General features: G+C 35.1%; 2 protein-coding genes across 8 annotated transcripts in view; one reads left to right on the top strand and one right to left on the bottom strand.

Annotated features, from left to right (window-relative positions):
- The first annotated feature begins 30 nt into the window (after positions 1-30).
- LOC106173360 (cathepsin B) lies at positions 31-12,306 on the top strand. The gene is made up of 9 exons (XM_013554475.3): positions 31-169; positions 1,340-1,492; positions 1,894-2,121; positions 2,577-2,695; positions 2,874-2,958; positions 6,057-6,201; positions 6,639-6,755; positions 7,032-7,160; positions 11,767-12,306. The coding sequence occupies exons 2-9, from the start codon at positions 1,352-1,354 to the stop codon at positions 11,844-11,846; spliced, it is 1,044 nt and encodes a 347-aa protein (XP_013409929.2). The 5' UTR covers positions 31-169; positions 1,340-1,351; the 3' UTR covers positions 11,847-12,306.
- A 202-nt stretch (positions 12,307-12,508) lies between these two features.
- LOC106173352 (uncharacterized) overlaps positions 12,509-23,442 on the bottom strand; it is a 34,119-nt gene continuing 23,185 nt past the window's right edge. For 3 of the 7 annotated variants that reach the window (XM_086994223.1, XM_086994226.1, XM_086994224.1), the window contains 6 exons: positions 20,370-20,837; positions 19,284-19,352; positions 18,609-18,761; positions 16,213-16,305; positions 15,814-15,936; positions 12,509-15,144 (listed from right to left, as the gene is read on the bottom strand). In XM_086994223.1, the coding sequence (XP_086850349.1) occupies positions 15,832-15,936; positions 16,213-16,305; positions 18,609-18,761; positions 19,284-19,352; positions 20,370-20,837 (888 nt within the window). In that variant the 3' untranslated portion in view covers positions 12,509-15,144; positions 15,814-15,831. Of the gene's footprint in view, positions 15,145-15,813; positions 15,937-16,212; positions 16,306-17,981; positions 18,340-18,608; positions 18,762-19,283; positions 19,353-20,369; positions 20,838-23,442 lie in introns of those variants that run through there. The other 4 variants (XM_086994230.1, XM_086994227.1, XM_086994225.1 and 1 more) reach the window with 4 other exon arrangements.

Here is a 23,442-nt window from a genome sequence, read left to right as displayed (position 1 = left end):
ACTATAAAATGATAGGCTCGTGATCTGTCGAGGCACGTCCGTTGACACGTGCCAAGTATCTCCCAGTCACATGAGGATCATATGACTCACGAGATTAAATAGGTGATAGAACGAAAGATTTATCACTTTTTGTCTTGTCGCTGCTCGTTGATCTGTAAACTTGCCAGAGGTAAGAGATTAAACAATTTGTCTTATTTTCCTTCAGGGATTACCGGAATATCAGTGTAACGTGTTGCTGAAGTTATATTAAACTTGTATATAATATGTCTTTATCTGCCTTGCAGCAGCTGCCTTAATTACTTTCTGTTGTATCGCAGACTTCATTTTGCGTGTTGCGTTTAATAACTCCGTATGTTAGACTTTGTGTAAAATCTCACATTTAGAATCTCAAGTCGGTTTTGAATTAAGCCTACATTTTCTAAATTGTCTCTGATTTTTGTGTGAAGGAATATGAAGCTTAAACAAGATTCAAAATGAACACAGCATTTCTCAAAATGCATGTATACTGGTAATCTTTAATTTCTTTAATAAGATCTTTAATTTAACTTTACTAGTAACATTATGATAGCACTGGAAACTGATTATTAATCTTGCATGATGTACGATATACTCTGAAGTGCGAAAATGTGGCTACTCGGTTGAAAAGCAGATCTAGAGGACAGAAAGCTGATCGAAGTACTCCTAAAGCAGATGGGTTTCTACCCCCCCCCCCCCCCCCCCACCACCTCCTTTCCCCTGAAGTACTGTACATAATGCATGTATCACAACCTCTCATCCTAAACCCTGAGAAGCCACACTCACTCTGGTCAAAGCAGTGACATTGAAACTTGGACAGCAATGCTGGGTGGAGGATGATTTTAATTATTTTATCACAGTGTACAATGTATATACTGTACTGTACATGTGCGATAAACTTCAGTAATCTGATACCTTGGATTACATGAAGATAAGTGGCTGTGAATGTGGATGATATAACTATAGTTTACTCAATTTTACTGCTTAATGCTCATTAAAATTGCAGGGGCGGATCCAGACACATTTTCTGACAGTCTTCCAAATTATCTTTATTGATCCATCCTTCATTTTTGACCGTCTTCCAACAGATAAAAAAAAAAATAGATACCCGTCAATGAAAACTTGAAAATCTGACCGTTTTCTGGAAGACTCAGAAGACTCTGAAATTGTCACATTTGAGATATTTATGTGTATGTTTTTGTACTGTTGAATTCAATGATAATTTACAGTTAACAGGTTTTTATCTGACCAGTAGATAAAGGCAGCATATGTCATGGATAATGTTACAAATGTTTATCATATCCTATCTTGTTTGATATTTCAGGGAACATTGATCATGAAGGTGTTGTTAGTGATCGCCCTGGTGGCCCTGTCTCATGCCAGCGTGCTCAAGTTTGAGCAGCAGGTTCCTCTTCACAAGCCTCTCTCTGAGGAACTTATCCACTATGTAAACCACGTTGCCAAGGCAACATGGAAGGTAAATCATCATCTGCCTCAGAGGGGACCTTTTTGACTTTGATAAATTATTGTACTTTTGTGAGTCTTGCATGTGAAAGTGAAAATTAGTCTTTCGGTTTATTTTTTGCCAGTGTATGAATTGTTGTTTATCTCCGAAACTGATCTTTCAACTACACATATACTAGCTGTTTGTCCATATTTATAAATACAATAAAAGGTTTGGTCAAGTTTCTACAGAAGCATACAAATTATTCAAAAGTTTGCTTGGTACCTGGATATAGACTTAGTATTTTAATATTGTTTTGAATTGGCAATTAAGATCAGGTGTCAATATATATAAATATGCAATAGATGAACTTGATTCTTGATTGATACTTTTTTGTGGTGAAAATTTTAACATTAAAATTATATCACTTCCAGGCTGGCCACAACTTTGTTGGCCGTAACATGACGGAGAAAGATCTGAAGAAGCTCTGCGGAGTTCTGGAGGACCCCCTGGGGAAACACCGCCCCACCGAGATCGACCCATTTGAGATGTACGGCATGGACGTCAGCGACATCCCCGAGGAGTTTGACTCCAGGACGCACTGGCCCAACTGCCCCTCGCTGAAGGAGATCCGAGACCAGTCGGCCTGCGGTTCATGCTGGGTAAGTGACCAGTGGTCAAGACTGAACTGACCACTTGGCTTGTGTTCTGCCCAGGGCTTTTCCAAGGATTGGGGGTACAGGCTGTCCAAAATAATCACTTGCAATTGCCTGCAAAATTTTGGGGAGTCATGAAAACAAATTGTAAGCTGTGCAACTGTCTTGGACAATAGTGACCATCCAATATTGATGGCTAGACAGTTCGCTGGGAAAAGCCTGAATTGAGACATTTTTTAATGGTTAATTGGAATGTAAAACTTAATATTGGAATTTGAACAGAATATTTCTCTCAGATGTGTTATGTTATGAAAGTAGAGTGTTTTTTCAGTCAAAAGCTAAATATTGTTTACATCCAATATTTTGATATCTGTCAGAGCATTTTCAATATCATGATAGTTTTACAAATGTCTATTAATTTCATATCTTATATCTTTGTTTTTGTTTGTTTCCTGCTGTAGGCCTTTGGAGCAGTGGAAGCCATGACTGACCGTATCTGCATTGCGTCCTCAGGAAAACAGAACGTGCACATCTCTGCCGAGGATCTGATGACATGCTGCGGATTTATGTGTGGAAATGGGTACGTTCACCAGTTAACTGTTGATTTCTCTATGGTAATCGGAGTGCTGACAAGTTAAACTTAGATTGAATTGATAAAAAAAGGTATGTGGACTAGTTGATCCTCAATAACTACAACAAGAATTACTGCATCTGAACAAGTCTCAGCAATCTGAAGAGTTTTGATATTTGTATTTCAGCTGTAACGGAGGTTTTCCAGGCGGTGCGTGGTCTTACTGGGTCAGAGACGGCATTGTCTCTGGTGGTCAATATGGCAGTCATCAGGTAGGTGACAAGATATTGATATACAGATAATAAACTGTCACCTTTGGACTGGTCTAGAGGCTTTGGTTTGGGCTGGAGAAGGGGAAAGGTGGGGGGGGGGCCCGGGCTAAATGTAACAGTGTGAACTTTACAGTGAAATAAGCAAAGGTCGAGGGACTTCCTATTTTTGATTTCTTTACTTTTAAGAATTAAGAAGGTTTTGATTGACAGCGGTATGGCAATATCAGATGTGAAGACCAGTTTCTGATTTTTAATTTAAGTTTGCCTTGAGGTGGATCTTTCTTGGCAAAGGGGGCAGGTCCCGTAACTCGAAAGCATCGTGTGTTGCGACCAAGTGTCTTGATTCCATAACCTCTATGTGATGTCGAGATGCCTGCCATAGTCCTGCTGTGACCCTGATATCTCAGCTACCTGACACTGAACAAAAAAGAACATGCATGCCCCTCTTATGTGTTATATGAACACAATGCACAAAAGCTAACAAAAAGCTAACACAAAAGCGTTCTTCCTAAGCTCTCCTGTACTTTTCTCTCTTTGTGTGCCGTGTTCCTTCGTTAATTTTTGAACCTCAACATTTTAGAAGTGCTGGGGACCTTGAAGGAGAATTACAATCTCTTTATTATATTTCTGTAGGAAAGCATCAAGCATGCAGCTGAAGTTTGTTGTGCTTTGTGTTCTGACTGAACAGTTTTATCTCTCAGCTGATCACTTCAAACAGGATCTTTGTTAATATTTAACTCTCAACAATAGAGATAAGGCGGGGGGTATCAGCAGAGGATGAGTGAGAATGATTTAGCATTTTCTGTCATCATTTGTCTTCTCTTCTCTGTTATCACTGTGTGAGGACATGAGAACGCACTGAAATTAGGGGTAAGTGTGTGTTTGGGGGGGGGGGGGTATTCATATAGTTTCTCACGTACACCTTAATTGTGATGCATGACAACCTAAAGTCACTGTAAACAAGATCGTGAAAAAAACTTTGTCTTTCACTTTATCTTGGTTCACAAGATACATCTACTTCCCTCTCACACTGATTGCACTTTAGCAAGAACTTCCTGCAGAGTTGAACCGACCCAGCTCCTAAGAAGTGTGAAGCACCCTTACTGAAATGGTCTTGGAAATGTGATAATGTGTTAATTATCAAATCAGATGATATATTGTAACAGTATAACTTGGTGACCTTGGTCAGAGATCTTTTGGCTTAGTGCTAGCTATGGAGCATGTGATGTGTACATATCAAGGGTCAGTTTGCCCTCAGTTCACTGCTCCCTGTACTATATATATATATATATATACCCAGCTGTGAGTGCAGTGAGATAGTGGACTGTATTACTATCAGTATACATGTATTGGTATCTCCTTATTATATTGTCTGTTTTTGTATTATGTGAAGACAGTGGACTGGGTTCAAACCTCAAACAAACGACTTGAGCTCATGACTTGTAATTATACCTTAATGAATTAAGTCAGCAAAAATAAGTTTAAACTTTTATAAACTTACTGAGTTGATTTGGACTCCTTGCCTGTGAACAGCTATGCTGAGCACTGATTCTCTTTCCTCACTACTCATGTACTACCAGTACTCAACTACTGATCAACAGTACGTGCCCTAGGGTTATACCATACAAGTAGGATCAAATCTCACTTTGACCTAAGTTAGGTCATTGCCTGTTACGACACCTGGGCAGTTCAGTTACTACTGTTCATCAACTGTGCTACAAAACCAGGAAAACTGTCATTTTCTCCAATTTATATAAGAACATTTTAGTATCATTTTTACACAACATTTTTACATTATAATTTGTCTTTTGGCCATATTCTTTCCCCTCCTCTGAGCATCATGCTACTAGCTCCAGTACCTACATGAACTTGACTGTTTCAAACTTTCTTCTTGCCCCCAATATTTAACACCCAAAATATGATTTTTGTGTACAGCAGCACCTTTTTATAAATGTACCAACTTTAATTGTCATACTAAATCTACAAATGCTCCATCAGGCTTTATGAATATGTTGGAATATTTTTGGCAGCATTGTTATTATTAACATAATGATTATTGTTTACGGGCTCACACATACACATACACACACACACACACACACACACAAAAAAAAAAAGTCCTAGAAACTCCCATATTCTCAAATACCTAGTATGTATTCTCTGTTATATGAAGACTACCGTGTGTTTTGGCTGTGTTTTAGGGCTGTCAGCCATATTCCCTGCCATCATGTGAGCACCACACATCAGGGTCACGGCCCCCCTGCAAGGGGGATTACCCCACCCCAAGATGTCAGAGATCCTGCGAGTCGGGCTACGCCATTTCTTATTCCAAAGACAAACATTATGGTAGCTATACTGTATATGAAATATTTTCCTACCAGAAAACTCCGGCCATTATCCCCCTTGCTTTCGTCTACCTATTTTGAATGATGGAATAATACATGTACCTTTCCATAAATGTTTCTCAACATTATTTTATCTACATTCCAGGAATAACATATACGAACTTATTTGACAATGTTTTCTTGTTGACATAATTACAGCATGTTTTTTATAGTACTTTAAATTACAGGTCAAACTACAGTGCATGAAGTAATTTTTCACAATATAATCTTGATGTGAAATTGTAAGAGACATTTACTGAATTTCATATGCATTTACACCTACTTGTATATATTTTAAATTATTTTTTTGACATTTAATCCTTTACTAAGAACTTGACCAGTTAAGAACAGGGGTATATACAGTGTAGTGTAAATGTCTGTGAGGGATGGTTTACAATGAATTTTCTCAACATAGCTGATGTGCACAAACTCCACAGGGACTCCAGCTGATACAGTTAGATCAACAGACTAACACGCCCCCTCCTGATGTTGAGTAGAATATGGAAAAGCTGGTGATTTTACCATCGTATTGGAAACTAGAGAAAGCATTAGCTGTGTTGACAAAATTCATTGTGAATGGTCTCTAAGACTGTCAATCACTTGGAGGATGTTTTGCTGACATGGGAGAAGATATTTTTAAATCACACAATTATAAAATTTTCCTCAACATATTCCCAAGCAAGCCTCACCTATTTTCCCTCCTCCCTCCCCCAGGGTTGCCGTCCCTACTCCCTGCCTTCCTGCGAACATCACGTCAATGGCTCCAAACCCGCCTGCAAGGGTGACGACCCCACCCCTAGATGTGAGAAAAAGTGCGAATCTGGGTACAGCGTGTCTTACAAAGAGGACAAAAACTACGGTAAGTGCAGGAATTAACGAGAAAAAAATAGCCTAGCTTTTCTTTCCAAGTTTTCTGCTTTTGGAACTGTCTTCATGCTTCTGAACGTGCAGAAATTTATACATTGTAGCAAAGTGTGTGTGTGTGTGTGTGTGTGTGTGTGTGTGTGTGTGTGTGTGAGAGAGAGCGAGCATACTGCTTATATGCATTTTCTCATTTTGTTTGCTTTGGTAAAGGGAAGAATGGTCAAATTTAATTTAGAGTTAATTATATTTCAAGTTTTTTTGACACTGTTAAGTATGTCATACAAATTAATCTTTTAACATTAACTTAAAAGTATTGAAGTCTTCTATTTTGCACCCAACCCAGTGTTGTAGGTAGTGACAGAGCAGAATGGAAAATTTGTATAATAAAGCTGTCTGAGAATTACATAATTAAAATATGCTCCCATATTCCAGGCAAGTCCCACTATTCAGTGCGTTCTTCCGAGAAATCCATCCAGACAGAGATCATGACCAATGGGCCTGTAGAGGGCGCTTTTACCGTGTATGCTGACTTCCCCAGCTACAAGTCAGGTACGTCAACGTTTTACAGTCACTGTTATAATGTCTTCATTCAGGTTGTGTATTTTAAGAAGACAGTATTTTTGTTATAATTGACAATGATATAATGATATCAAAATATTTCATAATCAGACCACATTTACATGTACAAAATGCATGTCTCTTTATAATACATGTTTCTGAAAATATAATTATGGAGTATGTGTACTTTGTGTTAAAATTAAGTTTTTACGAAAGTGGATCTGTAGAAATTCTCTCACTGCAGCAATGAATGTGTTTTATTTCTAGGTGTGTACCACCACACCTCAGGGTCAGCCCTGGGGGGTCACGCTATCAAGGTCCTGGGTTGGGGCGTGGAAAGTGGCACCCCCTACTGGCTGGTAGCAAACTCATGGAACCCAGACTGGGGAGATCAAGGTGAGAGCAAGATAAATATATGAATGGATTTATAGATAGATGGCTAAAAAATAAAGAAAATAATGGTAAATAAATAAATGAATGAATAAATAGTAAATAAATAAATGTATATAAATGTATATAAACACACAGACAAACTAACAGATTGAAGGTTGAGTGAGTAAAAATGATTGAATGGAAATATGAAATGTAAATAATGGGAAAAATATTTTGAATTTATGAATGAATAACTAAAATATATTTCAAATTAGAAAGACATGGTCACAGGCACATGACATTGTAATTAACTTCGAAAAATTAATTTGGTCAAGAGATACTTATGTCTATTGCTGGTATAATTTTATACTTCTTGTGTAAAATTAAGACGATTCCTAATATTTTTATGTACAGACACAGATGTGTCTGTACATATAGCCATCATCTGCGTCTGTCGTCGCCGTCGTCGCTGTCGTCGCCGTCGTCGCCGTCGCCGTCGCCGTGCACTTTTACCGATAACACGATAAGTGGAAAACTGTTTTTTCTTTTGGCTTGAAACTTACAGAACTAATGAATATTCATAATACGCAGGTCAAGTTCGAAAATCAGCATGATCGGGTCACTTATAGGGAATTTATGCTGTTTTTTCACTTTTTTCAGCATAAATGAAGCACCGATAACACGATAAGTGGAAAACTGTTTTACTTTTTGGCTTGAAACTTACAGAACTGATGAATATTCATAATACGCAGGTCAAGTTCGAAAATCAGCGTGATTGGGTCATTTTTAATGAATTTAGGCTATTTTTTCTCTTTTTTCAGCATAAATGCAGCACCGATAACATGATAAGTGGAAAACCATTTTACTTTTTGGCTTGAAACTTACAGAACTGATAAATATTCATAATACGCAGGTCAAGTTCGAAAATCGGCATGATTGGGTCATTTTTTAGTGAATTTAGGCTATTTTTTCTCTTTTTTCAGCATATATATACAGCACCGATAACACGATAACTGGAAAACCGTTTTGGCTTTTGGCTTGAAACTTAGAGAACTGATAAATATTTATAATACGCAGGTCAAGTTCGAAAATCAGCATGATCGGGTGACTTGTAGGGGAGTTATGCTGTTTTTTTTTACTTTTTTCAGCATATATGCAGCACCGATAACACGATAAGTGGAAAACAGCTTTACTTTTTGGCTTCAAACGTACAAAACTGATGAAGATTCATAATCCGCAGATCAAGTTCAAAAATCAGCATGATCAAGCCATTTTTAGGGGAGTTATGCTATTTTTTCACTTTTTTCAACATATATGCAACACTGATAACACTATATAAGAAAAACAGATAGGCCAATTGTCATTATACTTACAGGAGTGGTCAATCTTACTAAAAGGCAGGTTGAGTTGGAAAATCAGCATAATCTGGCCATTATTTTAGAAGTTATGCTGTTTTTTCACATTTCCTCAGATTCAATTCTTAAGCATGTTAACAGTCTCATTATTTAACTAATAAGATACGTAAAAGTGTTTGTTTGATATTTCCTGCATCTTTACAACATTGTTAGTTGATTATGTAAAAATGATGGTAAACTTGATATCGTGTATTGTGTAATAAAGTGTCAAAAATGGAAATAAACTCATATCATATCATATTGCAGTTTGTTAGATTCAATCATCAACTATGTTCAGAATCTCAGAATGGAGGAAATTGGACATTTAACACTGTTCTATTGATATTTTCCCCATCTCATCAATTTTCTTAGTTGGTCATATAAAAATGGAAGTATACGGTTTATTTTGTTTTGTTTAAAAAGTGTTAAAATGGAAATAAACCCATTTCAGAACAGTGCTGTCTTTTTTACAGTTTGGCATTTTTAAGATGTGACTTTGAAGTTCCATGAGCCTGCAGATCTTTGCTAGTCACATTTTCTGAATATCCATGATACTAATATTTTATGATTAAAAATTGATGGTCATTATGCTGTAAAACATTATGTAATATTGCATCAAAATTTGAAGAAACCCCTATTTTGGGCACTGCTCCCATGATGACCATTTAAGGAAAGTCATGTCACTTACTGTTCTCAAACTTACAGGAAAGAAACATGGGACTAAAATACAGCTTCAGTAGGCAATGCAGTCTGTTTGGTAAATTTTTCTGGTAGTTAAGCAGTTTTTTTGTGAAAATTTAATTTTTCACATATTGGCATTTTCAATGTATGACTTTGAAGTTCCATGATCCTGAAGACCTTTGCTTGTCACATTTTCTGAATATGCGTTATACTAATATTTTATAATTAAAAATTGATGGTCATTATGCTGTTAAACATTATGTCATGTTGCATCAAAATTTGAAGAAACCCCTGTTTTGGGCACTGCTCCCATGATGACCATTTAAGGAAAATCGTGTCAATTACTGTTTTCAAACTTACAGGAAAGAAACATGGGTCTAAAATACAGCTTCAGTAGGCAATGCAGTCTGTTTGGTAAATTTTTCTGGCAATTAAACAGTTTTTTGTGAAAATGTAATTTTTCACATATTGGCATTTCCAAGGTGTGACTTAGAACCTCCACGGGCTTGAAGACCCATGCTAGTCACATTTTCTGAAAATTCATGACACTTATATTTTATTATTAAAAATCGATGGTCATTATGCCGTTAAGCATTATGTAATGTTGCATCAAAATAGAAGAAAACACAATTTTGGGTGCTGCTGCCTTGATGACCATTATGGGAAAACTGTGTTACTTATGACTGTCAAACTTTCAAAAAAGAAACACAGGACTAAAATGCAGCCTGAGTTGGAAAAGCAGTCTAATTGGCTTCTTTTTCTGGAAGCTATACATTTTAGTGTAATATTCATTATCTTTTTGGCATATTCATTGTGGGACTCGGAGCTCCCATGAACATGAAGCCGAATGGTAATCATATTTTCTACATGTCCATCCTATTTATAGTCAATAAACAAAAATAGGTGATAATTATTCTCTAATTTATTATGTAATGTTACATCAAAATTGACAAAAAACTTTTTGCACTGCTACTGCAAACATTATGAAAAGAAAACTGTGCTACTTATTATCATTTTTAACTTACAAGTACGATTTTTAGGATTGGCCTTCAGCTCATATGAGAAAACCAGCTCTATTGGATTATCATTTTTATTGAATTTATGCATTTTTGTGAAATTTTCATTTTTCTCATTCTGGCACTTTCTAAGTATAAACTTGAACTCCAATGGGCCTGAAGCCTTATGCTTTTAATTTCGTCTGTGTTACCTGTTGTGCATAAGTTGATGTTGACTGTGCAGTTAAACATAATGTATTATTGCATCAGGATTGGTAGTCTCCTATTTTGGGCATTATGGTTTTGTGCTTTTCTTAAAGTGTGACTTATGGGCCTAAAGACCTTTGAGTGGGTCAGTCTGTAAATTACCCTTGGGTATCACTAGATTAATTTCAGAGTTATAAAGTCATTTGCCTTAATAGGCCATTAAATGAGATTACATAAAGCACACTTGTTGATATTTCCCTGTAAACTCCCAAAGGTAAAGCTCTCTGCTAGATTAATAATAAGGAAGCAGTGATAATTATGCAGGTAAATTTTGTTTAATATTGCAAATAAGTTTTAAATAATATATATATATATATATATATATATATATATATATATATATATATCAAACTGGAAGATTAAAAGTTTGAATAGCATCTTCATTGGAATTATATTTACCTCAAGCTCTGCCAAGGAGGTCATATTTTCACCCCCGTTTGTCTGTCATCCACATAACACAAAAGTTATGGACTGATTTTGCAGAAATTTTCAGGAACTGTCGGAAGTGGGCCAAAGAGGACAATGATTAATTTTTGGTGGTGGTCTGGAACAATAATCAATCAATTATCAATAATAATCAACAATTGCTGCCTTGGCAGAGGTCTGCACTCTCAAAGTGCTTTTCTAGCTTTGTTATGTTTTCCTTTATAATTTTTTCTCAAACACTTGCATTTGTGACTTTTAACTCTCATCTGCCTGGGGCTCTGCACATTTTCTGTATTTCCACATAAGCAGTTGTATTGTTTTTTATGTCTTTAAACATTATGTAATATTATTTTATGCACTGTCATCATTTTTCAAATATTGAGAGTTTCATAATGTGAATTTGAACTCTCATGGTCCTGAAACTGTAATTTTATTGAAGGGGTGGACCATCTTCTGGGTCTTCCTGAAGACAGTCAGGTTATTAAGTTTATATTGACTGGTATCTATTTTTTTCTGTTGGAAGACCATCAAAATGGAGGATGGATCAACATAGATACTTTGTAATACTGTCAGAAAATATCTCTGGGTCCGCTCCTGTTATTGACCATGTTACCTGTTGTGCAAGATTAAAATTCAGTGTTGACTGACAGTGCTATTATAAGCATTATTTATTATTGCATCAAAATTGACAAAATGACCTTTTTTGCATCTTATTTTCTGTTTTTTGTCTGTACATTTGACAGCTTTGCTGCCTTGTTTTTACTTAGATCTGCTATGAATACCTACAGTTATTCAGCATGGTTGAAAGATGCTTATAGTAAGAATGAAGATGGACCAATTAGATTTAAAAACTATTTCTATTCCCAGGTTTCTTCAAGATCAAGAGAGGCACAGATGAGTGTGGAATTGAGAGTGGAATTGTTGCAGGTCTTCCCAGAGTCAACTAAAATACATCAGATACCACAAACAACACAACAGCAGTAGCAATTACATGAGAGAAGCGCTGGTACCTTGTTGTTTTCAATTGATTTAACATTATCATTTGTTTGTGTAAAGAGAGATTTTCAAGATCGTGATAGTCCCTACTATGCAACTTTCACTGGGAATAGATAGAAAGGAAATTCGAAATAATCAATGGAATCCGATTTGCAATAATGCCCTTATTAATGCCTTTCAATTTTTTCATTACTTTATCATTTCATGAAGGAAATCAATTAGAACTGTTGAAATAAGTCGAACTTGTGAAAATCCAGAATGTCAAAATTTTATATATTTGACAGAGTATAGTGTATATTATGTCTTTGAGATGTGAATATCTTTAAAAGATTTCTTATAATTTAATATGAGATGTATTTTGGGAGATTTTTACTACAACGAGATTTGGCTTTAATAAATTTTGAATATATATATTTTTCTTGGTATTTGGTACATTGCAGTATATGGTTTATAACAAATGATATCCAGTAAGCAGATTGCAAACTACACGCGGGGAGTTGGTCTTAGATGAAAGGAACAGTTCATCAGCAATTTCAAATATACATAAAAAAATAAGATAATATATATTAAACAAATGTTCATTGACTAATAATAAAAAAACACATGAAACAGATAAAGTGCAACAAACCTTTATTAACCTACGAATATAAATTAACACCTGTACATGATTAGGAGATGAGATTACGTGATAAAGACGATGATATTATCATAACAGATATATCGCACGTGATATTGGAGACGGACGGAGAACTGGTGAGGAACAACGCACATGCAGGGGTGTGCACACTTAACGTGCGACCATGTGCAGATTACGAGACAACTGCCTTTTTGTTGACAACTATTTTTAGACATGATAAATTGCAGAAATTTGTCATAGTTTATGCCATGTATTTTAACATTATGCTGATAGTGAACATAGTTTGCGATCAAAAATTTACACACTTGGGTTGGGCTTAACTGGTAAAAATCCATGCACAAATTTAGTGTGTCACTCGAAAATCTTATTTACAATTATATAATCTAACAAAGATTATGCTTTTAAAGCCAGCAAAAGTATATTGCTTTCCACAGTACACCTACAGTAAATTTCTTTGATAATATACCAAATTGTAAATTTTACAATTTAAACACCTCAAATAAATTGTTGTAAACACTCACAATTAGCATTACAGGCAATATATTGGCAAACCTGATCAAATAACTGTGTTATGCCACACGTCATGGGATAAAGTCATTTTTACATGATGAACAGCTGGTATATGTCAAATGCAAACGACATGCAAATTCTCAGCAAATCAACCAATTAGCAGTCATGTTACATGAGCAGATTGGCAAGTTTAACAACAAAATTGTAGGCAGATTAGGATGATTTACAGGTGAATGGAATCAACCTTATTAATTAAATATCTTTGCTCATGATTAATATTATATATAAATATATCAGGATAAGTGCACTCAAAGGGGGTTCCACAATAAATGTATAGGTTCCAAAGTCAAATCTGATGCTTTGTGTTGTTGAATAGAGGACAGAGATATCAAACCACTCCACACGTATCTGTACATAATAACTGACTGCTAGTGCTGCAATCTTGTGCTTAACATTATATGTACAATAGATTTACAATGAAGACTTAATTGTGTGGTCACAATATACATGTATGATAACAATTATAATAATGAGCCGTGTGAAGAATACGCCATACTTGGAGAAGTGCACTTTACACATCTTAAAATGCCCTGTGTGTAATCAGAAAAATTGAAAGGCCTCTTAAAATTCTGCTTGTTTTTGATTCCGGTTCTCTTGATCAGGAGGTTAATTCTGAGTGGAGATGAAGTTGAGGAAGATGGAGTTTTCTTCCTTCATCTTTTCTACACAGGTGCCTGTAGAACTTAACTCCAATCTTAACACTTGTCCTTCTTAAGTTCTCTTATTTGATAATATAACTTTGTTACATATACTTGGATCAACTCAAAGGTAAACCTTGAAGTGTACAGCTTTCATACCACAATAGCATTGAATAGAGATAATACATATATCAAAGATTACAGATTGATGTCATGAAACCACTCACAATATATAACGGACAACTGAATGTAACTGACCAGAAAGTATAATACTGCTGTAAATGCACAAATAAAATTTTGGTCAAAATATACCGACATTTTAGTTCGGGTAACAGATGTCAGAGCTAAAGGAATATTCAAAAATAAGCAGCAAAAGGTCCAGAACACTTTTCATGTTCATATGTTAGCTGCAAGAACTGGCATGTTGAGTTTGATTCTAAAAAACAATGAACAACTTGAATACAATTCCAACTTTAAAAAAAATTACAGGAAATGTTCACTGCTTTAAAAATGCATAAAAAGTGATTTGAACTTTGGTGCAAGCAAAAATGGATAAAGTCACTGCAAACATATATATGTGTACCATTCCTACTGGATTATATTACACATTCCCCTCAAAACCCTGCTAAAACATCTGCCTCTCCATCTTACTATTATGGGATAGCGATGAAGTTCAAATATAAATATTGTATGTACAAAGCCTTTCTCTGCTGTTGATATTTTAACAAGTAAAACATATCAATAAAGGCAGACATTTCACATATAAAACAAAATGCAGATTCATGATTTCTGGTCTGTCCAAGATAAAATGATGCATCTTCCAAGGAGAAATTGAAAACACCAAATGTTTCCATGGTGATGACCTCTGTGACCTAGGTTAGAGAAAGATGAGACACCATTATCCAAATGGTCTTATCCAAAGAGCCACTGGTCAAGTTTACGCCATATCAACTCCACTCTCTCTTTCTCAAAATATTTTGTCATTTCATCCTTCACGGAATGCTGTTCTCTCAATACGAAGAATGCACTTGCAACCCAACAGCTTGAATGAAACGTAATACACACAATGAACATTGTGTGCAACTCGAAAAATGTCTTTATGGTCAAGTTGTGGGTGGCTGTTAGAAAACATGGCTATAACATCTGCACTTTTCATGGACACTGATTCTCCAAATGAAGTCTGTGTTTGTGCACTGTTACTTATGTGAAAAACATCCTTTTTTAAAGACTATATCGCTGCAATCCCAAGTTCCTTTTCCAAATATATGCTGCCTCTTTTGCTCACAATCCTAAGACTCACTACTATAATACTGTTGCTTTGGACCCCTGTGGCATTAAATCAGATTCTACAGTTTTTCTTCCAAATTTCTTCTAGATTTCACTCTTTGGGGTTCTGCATCACGACTGAAAGGACAAAGATGCACAATGACAATAATTTTACTGCATTTGTCAGAAAAAAATTTCAACAAAGGAAAGATCAGATGAGTACAAAAATTACAAGCATGGGGGGAAAAAAACATTGAACACATGGATCAGAAAGAAATAACTACAATGAAAAAGGATGACCAACATTCTGAAATAAAACACGCAAATACAAATGTTCTAAAAGTAAATAAATATAAATAAACATAATAGGGCGGGGAGGTACATAAAATGCAACTGAATCAAAGCCTTAAGAGAAGAAATCCAGCACCAATACATTATAAGCTAACAAAGGAAAAACTTAAATAATAATTATACACATAAAAGCTGTACTGTTTAAAAAAAAAAAAAAAAAGGGAAGTAAAACATAACAACATAAATGCTGAGTGAAAAAAATAAAAGAATAAAAAGTTACAACATGTCAGTCACCATTCACCGGGGAAAAAACACATCCAACAGCTACAAAACCAAGTATCAATGGTGGTTTTCTATAAACAGATCTTATAACTAAAACAAAAACATAAAAAAAACTTAAAAACACAAATGTCCAGCTAAAAATACACTTCACCTAAAAAAGAAAAGTAAAATAAATAACATATATGAAAACCAAGGTGGGAGGGGGTGGGGTGGGCATGCAAACAGTTTCTCTACCTCCATATGCACGCTGACTCAGTATTCTAGAGCTATGTCTTCTTCCAGGTCGTCATTGATGTTCTTTTCCAGCTCTTTGCGAACCTTGTGTCCACGGAAACTCTTCTGTATCATTATGGCAGCCTGGAGGGTGCAAAATATTTTTTCTTTAAAATAAAATATATCTTATCCGTCCCCTGGCTTTAATATAGCCACATTTGGACAGTTTAATAAGATAGTCTGTTCAAAAGTATTAAGGGAGGAGATATATCACAAATTTTATAAAATATGTACTGATATTGTAGCAAACACTGAATACATATTCCCTATCTCTGCCAATGACAAGTGAAAATAACAGCTAGGTGATCAATTGCGTTAGAGAAGACAAAACATTCCAGCACATCCTGGCACAACCAGTACCTCATTCTCTTTTTCATAATCGGCGTCAGCTTCTTGTTGTGCCGTCTGGGCGTCGGCCTTGTTCTTATACATCTTCTGCATGGCAACCATTGCCTACGAGTTTTGGGAAGGAAACAATGAAGATGATAAAAACTTCCTAATGTTTTGTATCATTATCTGTACTTCTACTAAAAGTTAGCCTGTAAATGTTTGATGAAGTTCAAAGTCATTTTCATGTCTTATTATCCTGCAAAGCCACTTTTCATTCCAAATACGCACCTTAAAAAACTAATGACAAAGATTTTTTTGTGAGAAAATGTTCTTAACAAGAACACTTGGATGAAATATTTTAACATTTTTACAATAACCCAGAATACTAAGACTAAATGTAGACATGCACACAGAAATCACACAGAATCCAAATTAAAAATAATAAATCATTTCTTGCATGCTATCAGGAAATATGAAATTTTAAAAAAAGAAGTAAAAAAGAAACCTAAACAAAAACGGCTGTTTGTTTTCAATTAAAGTAAATCATCTTAATAACTATGATAAACTATCCCTATCTGTAATTGAGTCCCAAACTCTCACTTAACACCCAGATACAAAATTTGAGTTTTGCATGTTCTCAGTTTAGAAACAAAGAACTTTTTAATATTTATTTCAGCAGAGAGTAAGACAGAAAATCCTCTTCACTGTTGTAACCAAAACAAAACACTTGCCCACACTAGCAGAGCAAATATATGAGTTGAGATAAAGGAAATTAAATATGAATAATTAAAATATAACTGGTAGACAAACTAAAAAATTCACTCTTATTAATGACATGGTTGAACTTTGCTAGTGGGAAATCACATAGAGAGAACTTTAATCCTCTCAAAACATAATAAAAGCATAAAATCACAGCAGAATAAAAAATAAATACATGCATAAAAAATGGTAGTAATAATAAAAAAATAATAACTTATCCAAAACTAAGGTTTTTCTTCTATCTGACCTTAAATTTAGGATTGTTAAATCTCTGCTTCCATTTTTGTGCTATGTCTTCTTTTGGTTTAGGCGTGGGTTGCTTAGGGAGAGGAGATAGTTCTCGGACCTTGATTTGGAAAGTGAGCAAACGTGAACGGGGAGCACGACAAGCACACAATGCGACAGAAAACATGCAGCCAACAAGTGGATGGTACAAAACTTTACGCCTCTTAACTTTTTAAAGCTACACTCTGAGTTGTGCACAATTATAAAGAAGGTCTGGATTTAATTTTAACAAATAAAAATGTGCAGCATAACAAACTTCTACATTCTTGAACTTTGTACAAAATTCAAGCACTACAAAAACTTACACTGTGCACACCCAAACATGCCATTTTACTGCACCCATACCCATTAAAAAAGTTTCAAAGGAAGATGGATGGACATTGTCACGAACTGGATGGTCAATTGTAGATCTTATTTGACTGATTTGAGATTATGTACTGCTTTTATTTTAAAATTTAGTTATTAATGATAAATCCCTCCTTCTCAATGAATTCTGCTGAACTTTTGGAATATTTTACACAAAATCTAGTATCTTTCAAAATTTTGATTTTCATGTGAAAAAAAAAACATCTTCCCAAAGAGAGAAATTTATACACCAGTTCCCACTTTTATCAACAGTGGATAGCGCTATTCTGTGGATAACAGTATCCACTGGATTAAATTCTTATCCTCTGGATGGTTATCCTGAGGATAACAGCCATTTTAAACCACTGGACAGCAATTTCAGTATCTGGCGTTTAGAAAAAAAAATTTTTACCCACAGGATAACTGTCCAGAAGATAACAATTTTATATAATGGATAATGTAGATAGCGCTATCCAGTGTTGATGAAACTGTGCATCAACCAAAGCATCCTAGAAAATAAAGCTGGCAACCCCACATGCAAAAATCCCACAGCACTTTACATAAATTTGTGTCAGATAAGGGGGGCATAATATGGTAAATCAACGTTCTGGGTATCCGCCATCTTGATATGCCAGATCCACTAGCGTATCAGGAAACACAACACTGTACGAAGCCACTGATGCAACTACATATAACTACTGGCAGTCAAACTAATGGTGTCATATAAATAGAAGCCAATCCTACCCCTACACAGCCTCCTAAGCTCAACTGAAATAAGCAACGCTAAAAACATCAAAGGCAACAATGAACAAATCTTGAAATGTCTGTCAAACGAAAAGAAGCAAAAAATAAATAATAATAAATAAAATTGATCAATATAAACGCAAGATGGATGGACTCATCAACAGCAGATATAAATGTAGTCCATAGGGCAAGAAATCAAAATAAACTGAATCTCTACAAAGCACTTTATGCAAATAAATGGATCAAAAATGACACTGAAATCCAAGAAACGAAAGTGAAACGTGTTAGTCTACCTCATTATCATTATCAGTTATTTCAGTTATATCTGGTATTTCATTCTCATCTTCGTCTGCCTTCCTCTGTTCCTTTAATTCCTGTACTTTCTGGCGATCTTGGTGTCCTCGAAATGCAGCTTGTATTTTTATAGCTGCCTCTTCCAGGTCCTCCTGAGGGTATTGTGTGGGAAGAAATTGATGGTTTAATTATAAAAATGTGAAGGAAAAGAAAGAAATGTATTATGTTAAAGTAACAAAAGTGGTAAAGCAATCTAAGAGGAGATGCTCTGTAGTCATCTTCACTTCTTCACCAACCTTCCTCAGCATTTTTAAACATCTAAATACTACATCTTTATCGTAAAATAAAATATCATAAAACATTCCCTGTAACAAATAATTACATTAATATCTTTATCTAAATGTGTCCAGAAAATAATATATGAACCATATGATTTATAACATCATATTATAAAAATAACACAAGCTAAAATAATTTGCATCATGACAAATGCAATTGTTCATATGTTTTTGTCATTTATAATTCAAATTGGATTGAAACATCAGTTCAAAGTTGGGAATACTTTGAATCATTTTTTTCTTTCAAAAAATGGATAATTTTTTGTCTTTTAAGTGGCAAACAAAGTTCAATGATGATCTAAAACATTCTTGTTTTACAAGAAAAAGTTGACCCACCTCATTTTCGCCATTGCCATCGACAGCATCATTGTTGTTGCTGGTATCTGTTTGATCTGTTCTGTTGGTCTGCAAGAGGAAGAACATTGAAAATAAGGTGTTTGTAATCATCAAATCAGAATGACAAGGAAAAACAATTTATTTTACAACCCAATACAAGACATTTCAATACAATACAGATGCAGTTTGCCTGTGGTGCAGAAAAAAAAAATTCTGAAAGTGTTTCAAAAATTGAAACAAATCTGTAAGAGACAGAAAATGCAGAGCATTAATTTATCAACCCTGAAATAGATCCAAAGCAAGGTATCAGTTATGATCTACTGCAGGAAGTAGAAAGTTGCAATTAACAGTCACAATGTCTTAACATAGCTTTTAAAGTTTATCAAATTACTGATGATGGTGGTGGTTGTGTTCATTTCACTGTGTTCTGTTCTTCTTGAGAAATTAAATCTAGAGGTGCACTTCATGACTGTAAATTATCAAAATCAGTTTTAAATAAGGCTTGGAAATAATGATTAAAGTTGGACTGATTTCTTTACGAAAATGTCATGTCTGTATGCTTATTTTCAGGAAAAGACAAACTTCTGGATGGAATATAAAATAGTAGCAACACAAGTGTTTAGGATCCTTGCTATATTTTACTCAGGTTAGTGATTAAAAAAAAAAAAAAAACAAGACAGAGTCCCAATCAAGGCTGCTGTCATAAGGCAAAGGTCAGATGAATATGTGACCTCCAAAGGAAGGTTATGAGCTATAGGTCAAGGTCATTAAGGTGAAGGTGAAGGTCAGTAGAATCTGTAGACAAGGAAAAAGTCAATATCACTGTTATTCAAGACGTCAAACCAAACCAAGTGAATGAAGATGATAAGAAAGGGTGGTGGATAACACTCTGTATGATGTGCACCAAAAAGTCCTGAGAATGTGAAATCTTTAAGGTCAAGGTGAAAACAAGGTGCCATGGAAACCACTAAATCCCATTTTTAAGTTTCTACTTGTATGTGCAAGTGTGTTAGGCTACAGGAATGATCTTCTATGTTATTTGAGGATCACACAGGAGGGTTCACGCTGCAGGACAACCCATCTTACATCAGGTTCTGTTTGATTTGCACTGTCTCTGCGCCGAGATGAAGACAGCTCACGACGTGATGGAGGCTTCTCCTGGGAAGGGGTGACAGCTTTGTCCAAATCTTCCACCACCACAGTGTCATCTTTGAGGTCATCGTGGGCCTTGTTTTGTTCATTGACAGTTGGCTCATCCTTGTGGGTCACGTCCGTTTCTGATTCCAGGCCCTCGTCACCTGGGGCAGCACCATTATCTAAACTTGTGGCAGCCTCGTTATTGTCAAGGTCATCAATTCTGTCATCCTGAGTTTCATCAACTCTGTAAGTTGAAGAACCATCTTCATTTTGGCCGTTTCTGGCTTCCTCGTTGTCATGGTGACCAGCAGCCTCTGTCTCATCTTTATCTGCCTCATTTTCAGCACTTTCAGCCTTGTCTTCAGGGTCAGATGTCTCTTTTGTGAACGTTTCTCTTCCACCCATTTTATCAATGTCCTGAGAGAGTAAGATAAAGGATTCGGGAAATACATCTTTATGTCAAACAAATTAATATCTTACTAACAAAAGAAACATCCTGCGTACGGGAATCTAATAAATTTATATCTAGTAACATTTAATAACACTAGCAAACAAAACAACTGAATTTGAAACTACGGCAAAGAAGATTACGCATTTTAATGAAAAAACTACTTAAAAGAAAAAATTATCCACTACCTACACATTACATAGTAGAAATAAAATAACTAAATCAGACATATGCTGTTGGCACACATACACAAAGGGAGCAAGATAAAATACATTGTTCAAGTTACATACATATATAAACTATGTTAAAACTAATGCCAACTTGGGCCTGGGGTTAAAGAAATAATGACACATAATGTAAAAGGTATAAGAGTGCAAACTACAATTTATTATTGTGTGTGTGTGTGTGTGTGTGTGTGAGTGTGTGTGTGTAAAATGAAAAAAATCTATACTATGGAGTTGAACTCAAATTCAAGATAAAAGACTGACCACTAAATACCAGCATATAATGCATAAAATAGAGATTGCATAATAACATAATAACCTAACTGGAATCTATATCTAAAGAGATGATAAAAGTGTCACAAGGTATTTGACACAAGGACATTTTGATAAAAAAACCAGCAAAATATTTCCTACTGGACAGTGCTGCCATCTTCAGTCATCAATTTATCCTCGCACTATTAAACACTATTCAACTTCGATCTTAAGCCCCGCATCTAAATTATTTATATAAATTTCAGCAAAATAATAACAACTCTACGTACTCATAGGCCCATTAACATGGTGTATCAGAATTCAATAAAGCTTGGGGCATGATTTATTTAGTCCTGTCAGTAATCAATCCATACTTCAGCAAAGCAACATGTTTGGACAATAAATTGACGAAGCAGTTGAGCCTCCAATCAATGCTCACACGCTGATCAATCGATGCGTCTCCATGGAGAGTAGCAATGTCAAGGGTTACGTCATGGATTTATTGGAATTCTGCATTAAATGCAAAGGAGATTATTGATTGGTTATTATTTTCTCTGCAGGAGGGGGGTATTGGCACGTGTGCCTCTCGTACTTGTGTGTTCACACCTAACACTTCAAACTACAGACAAAGGATACTTAATTATCAATCTTTGTGAAAAGCACTGCATTAGTCCGTCAGATGAAGTACTCCTTAGTTAGTCTGACAGTGATGTACAAGAAATTACATGCACTTTCCTACATTGTAATGGATCTAGGTCTTTCCAACCATTTTCCCTATTGATTTTCTGGACAGAATTGTATCTGTTTAACTATCACTCTATCTGTGTAAAAGCAGATGGTTTAATTTTCTCTACAATGGGAATAATGCCTTATTCTAATATCCTAATCTCATATTCTGAGATAAAAGATTTGCCAATATTTTCCTTCCTAATTATGAAATCTTATTTTCATACTTCAGGAAATCACTAACAGTAAGCACAAGATGTATTTCTATGGTTATGAGCTTCAATAAAACAGGTTTTTATTAATTTTGCTTTCAGTGTTTCGTGTAGTCACGCAATTACATCTTCCTTCCTTCCTTTTCTCATTGAATCAGATATATCTTCAGAAGTTTAATAAACACAGAGATGTTTTCATAACTACAGCTTTCTAACCCATTCTATTCATCTCCCCATTACATAATCCCCTCTTGAAACAAGATAAATTTCATATAATCCACAGGTTTCTGAGCTCCCTGTTAATATTGCTTAAAAACATTTGTCTTTAAAAGATAAGAGGACTCACTGTCACGGGCATTATTACTGGGAAGAGCTTGTGATAACGTCTTGATCCTGATCCAACACTGTTATCAACACATTCTCTTGTATCCTTATATCATATTTTGATAAAGTGTCAACTAAAAAAACTTGTATCTTAAAAAACTGCAGAAAAAAATGAAGGACTTAATAAAATGATGTTGTCACTCTGAAGGTAGCTTCTATTTCTTTTCCATAATATTACTATTTCTGATTATTATTAATATTATGGAGCTAGCCAACAATTTAGAAGGGGTGGACAGTAATGAAAGATCTCTTTTGCATTTTTATTTTTTAAAATTGGTGACCACTAACTTCGGGGACCTTAACAACGCTATTATGCAAGACCTGCTGCTGTCTTAATTTCTATTATGTAAAACTTTTTCAATCAATCTCTGATGGTGTTATCAGGAAGTGTCCTTCCAAACTTACACAAGATTATCTCAATCTTAATCATCTGAGCTAGAAATTCATCATCCAATATTTTCAACATTAATCACCAGTAGTGCATTAAGATCTCTACTGTATCTTAGGCTAAGTATCTTTGATTTATGTGAAATGAATAAAAAATATGCCATGAAAATTTAAGGTAAAATAAGACAGAGGATCTCTACACAGTTTGTTATACATTATCACCAAGAAGTTAGAGAAGTTGTGGTAAAAACACTGTGCAGATAAATAAACCCTATATTTTAACAAAATTAATTCATTCCGTCCAAACAGAAAGTTTTATGATAAACAATAAGCAGGGCAAGTTTGGTGGATAGCTGATTTTGATAAACTGGTAATAAAAGAAGTCATTT

This window comes from Lingula anatina, chromosome 8 (assembly GCF_051362555.1).
Source record: "Lingula anatina isolate TDL-2025a chromosome 8, LinAna3.0, whole genome shotgun sequence".
In the NCBI taxonomy this organism is placed as follows: Eukaryota; Metazoa; Brachiopoda; class Lingulata; order Lingulida; family Lingulidae; genus Lingula; species Lingula anatina.
The sequence above is the reverse complement of the archived record's forward strand: the minus strand, read 5'-3'. Positions and strand labels throughout refer to the sequence as shown.

Excerpts from the sequence above, each read along its gene's own strand:
- LOC106173360 (XM_013554475.3), top strand. The coding sequence starts at position 1,352 with ATGAAGGTGTTGTTAGTGATCGCCCTGGTGGCCCTGTCTCATGCCAGC. Across the intron at positions 1,493-1,893 it reads TTGCCAAGGCAACATGGAAG|GCTGGCCACAACTTTGTTGG; the intron begins GTAAATCATCAT and ends TATCACTTCCAG. Across the intron at positions 2,696-2,873 it reads GGATTTATGTGTGGAAATGG|CTGTAACGGAGGTTTTCCAG; the intron begins GTACGTTCACCA and ends TTTGTATTTCAG.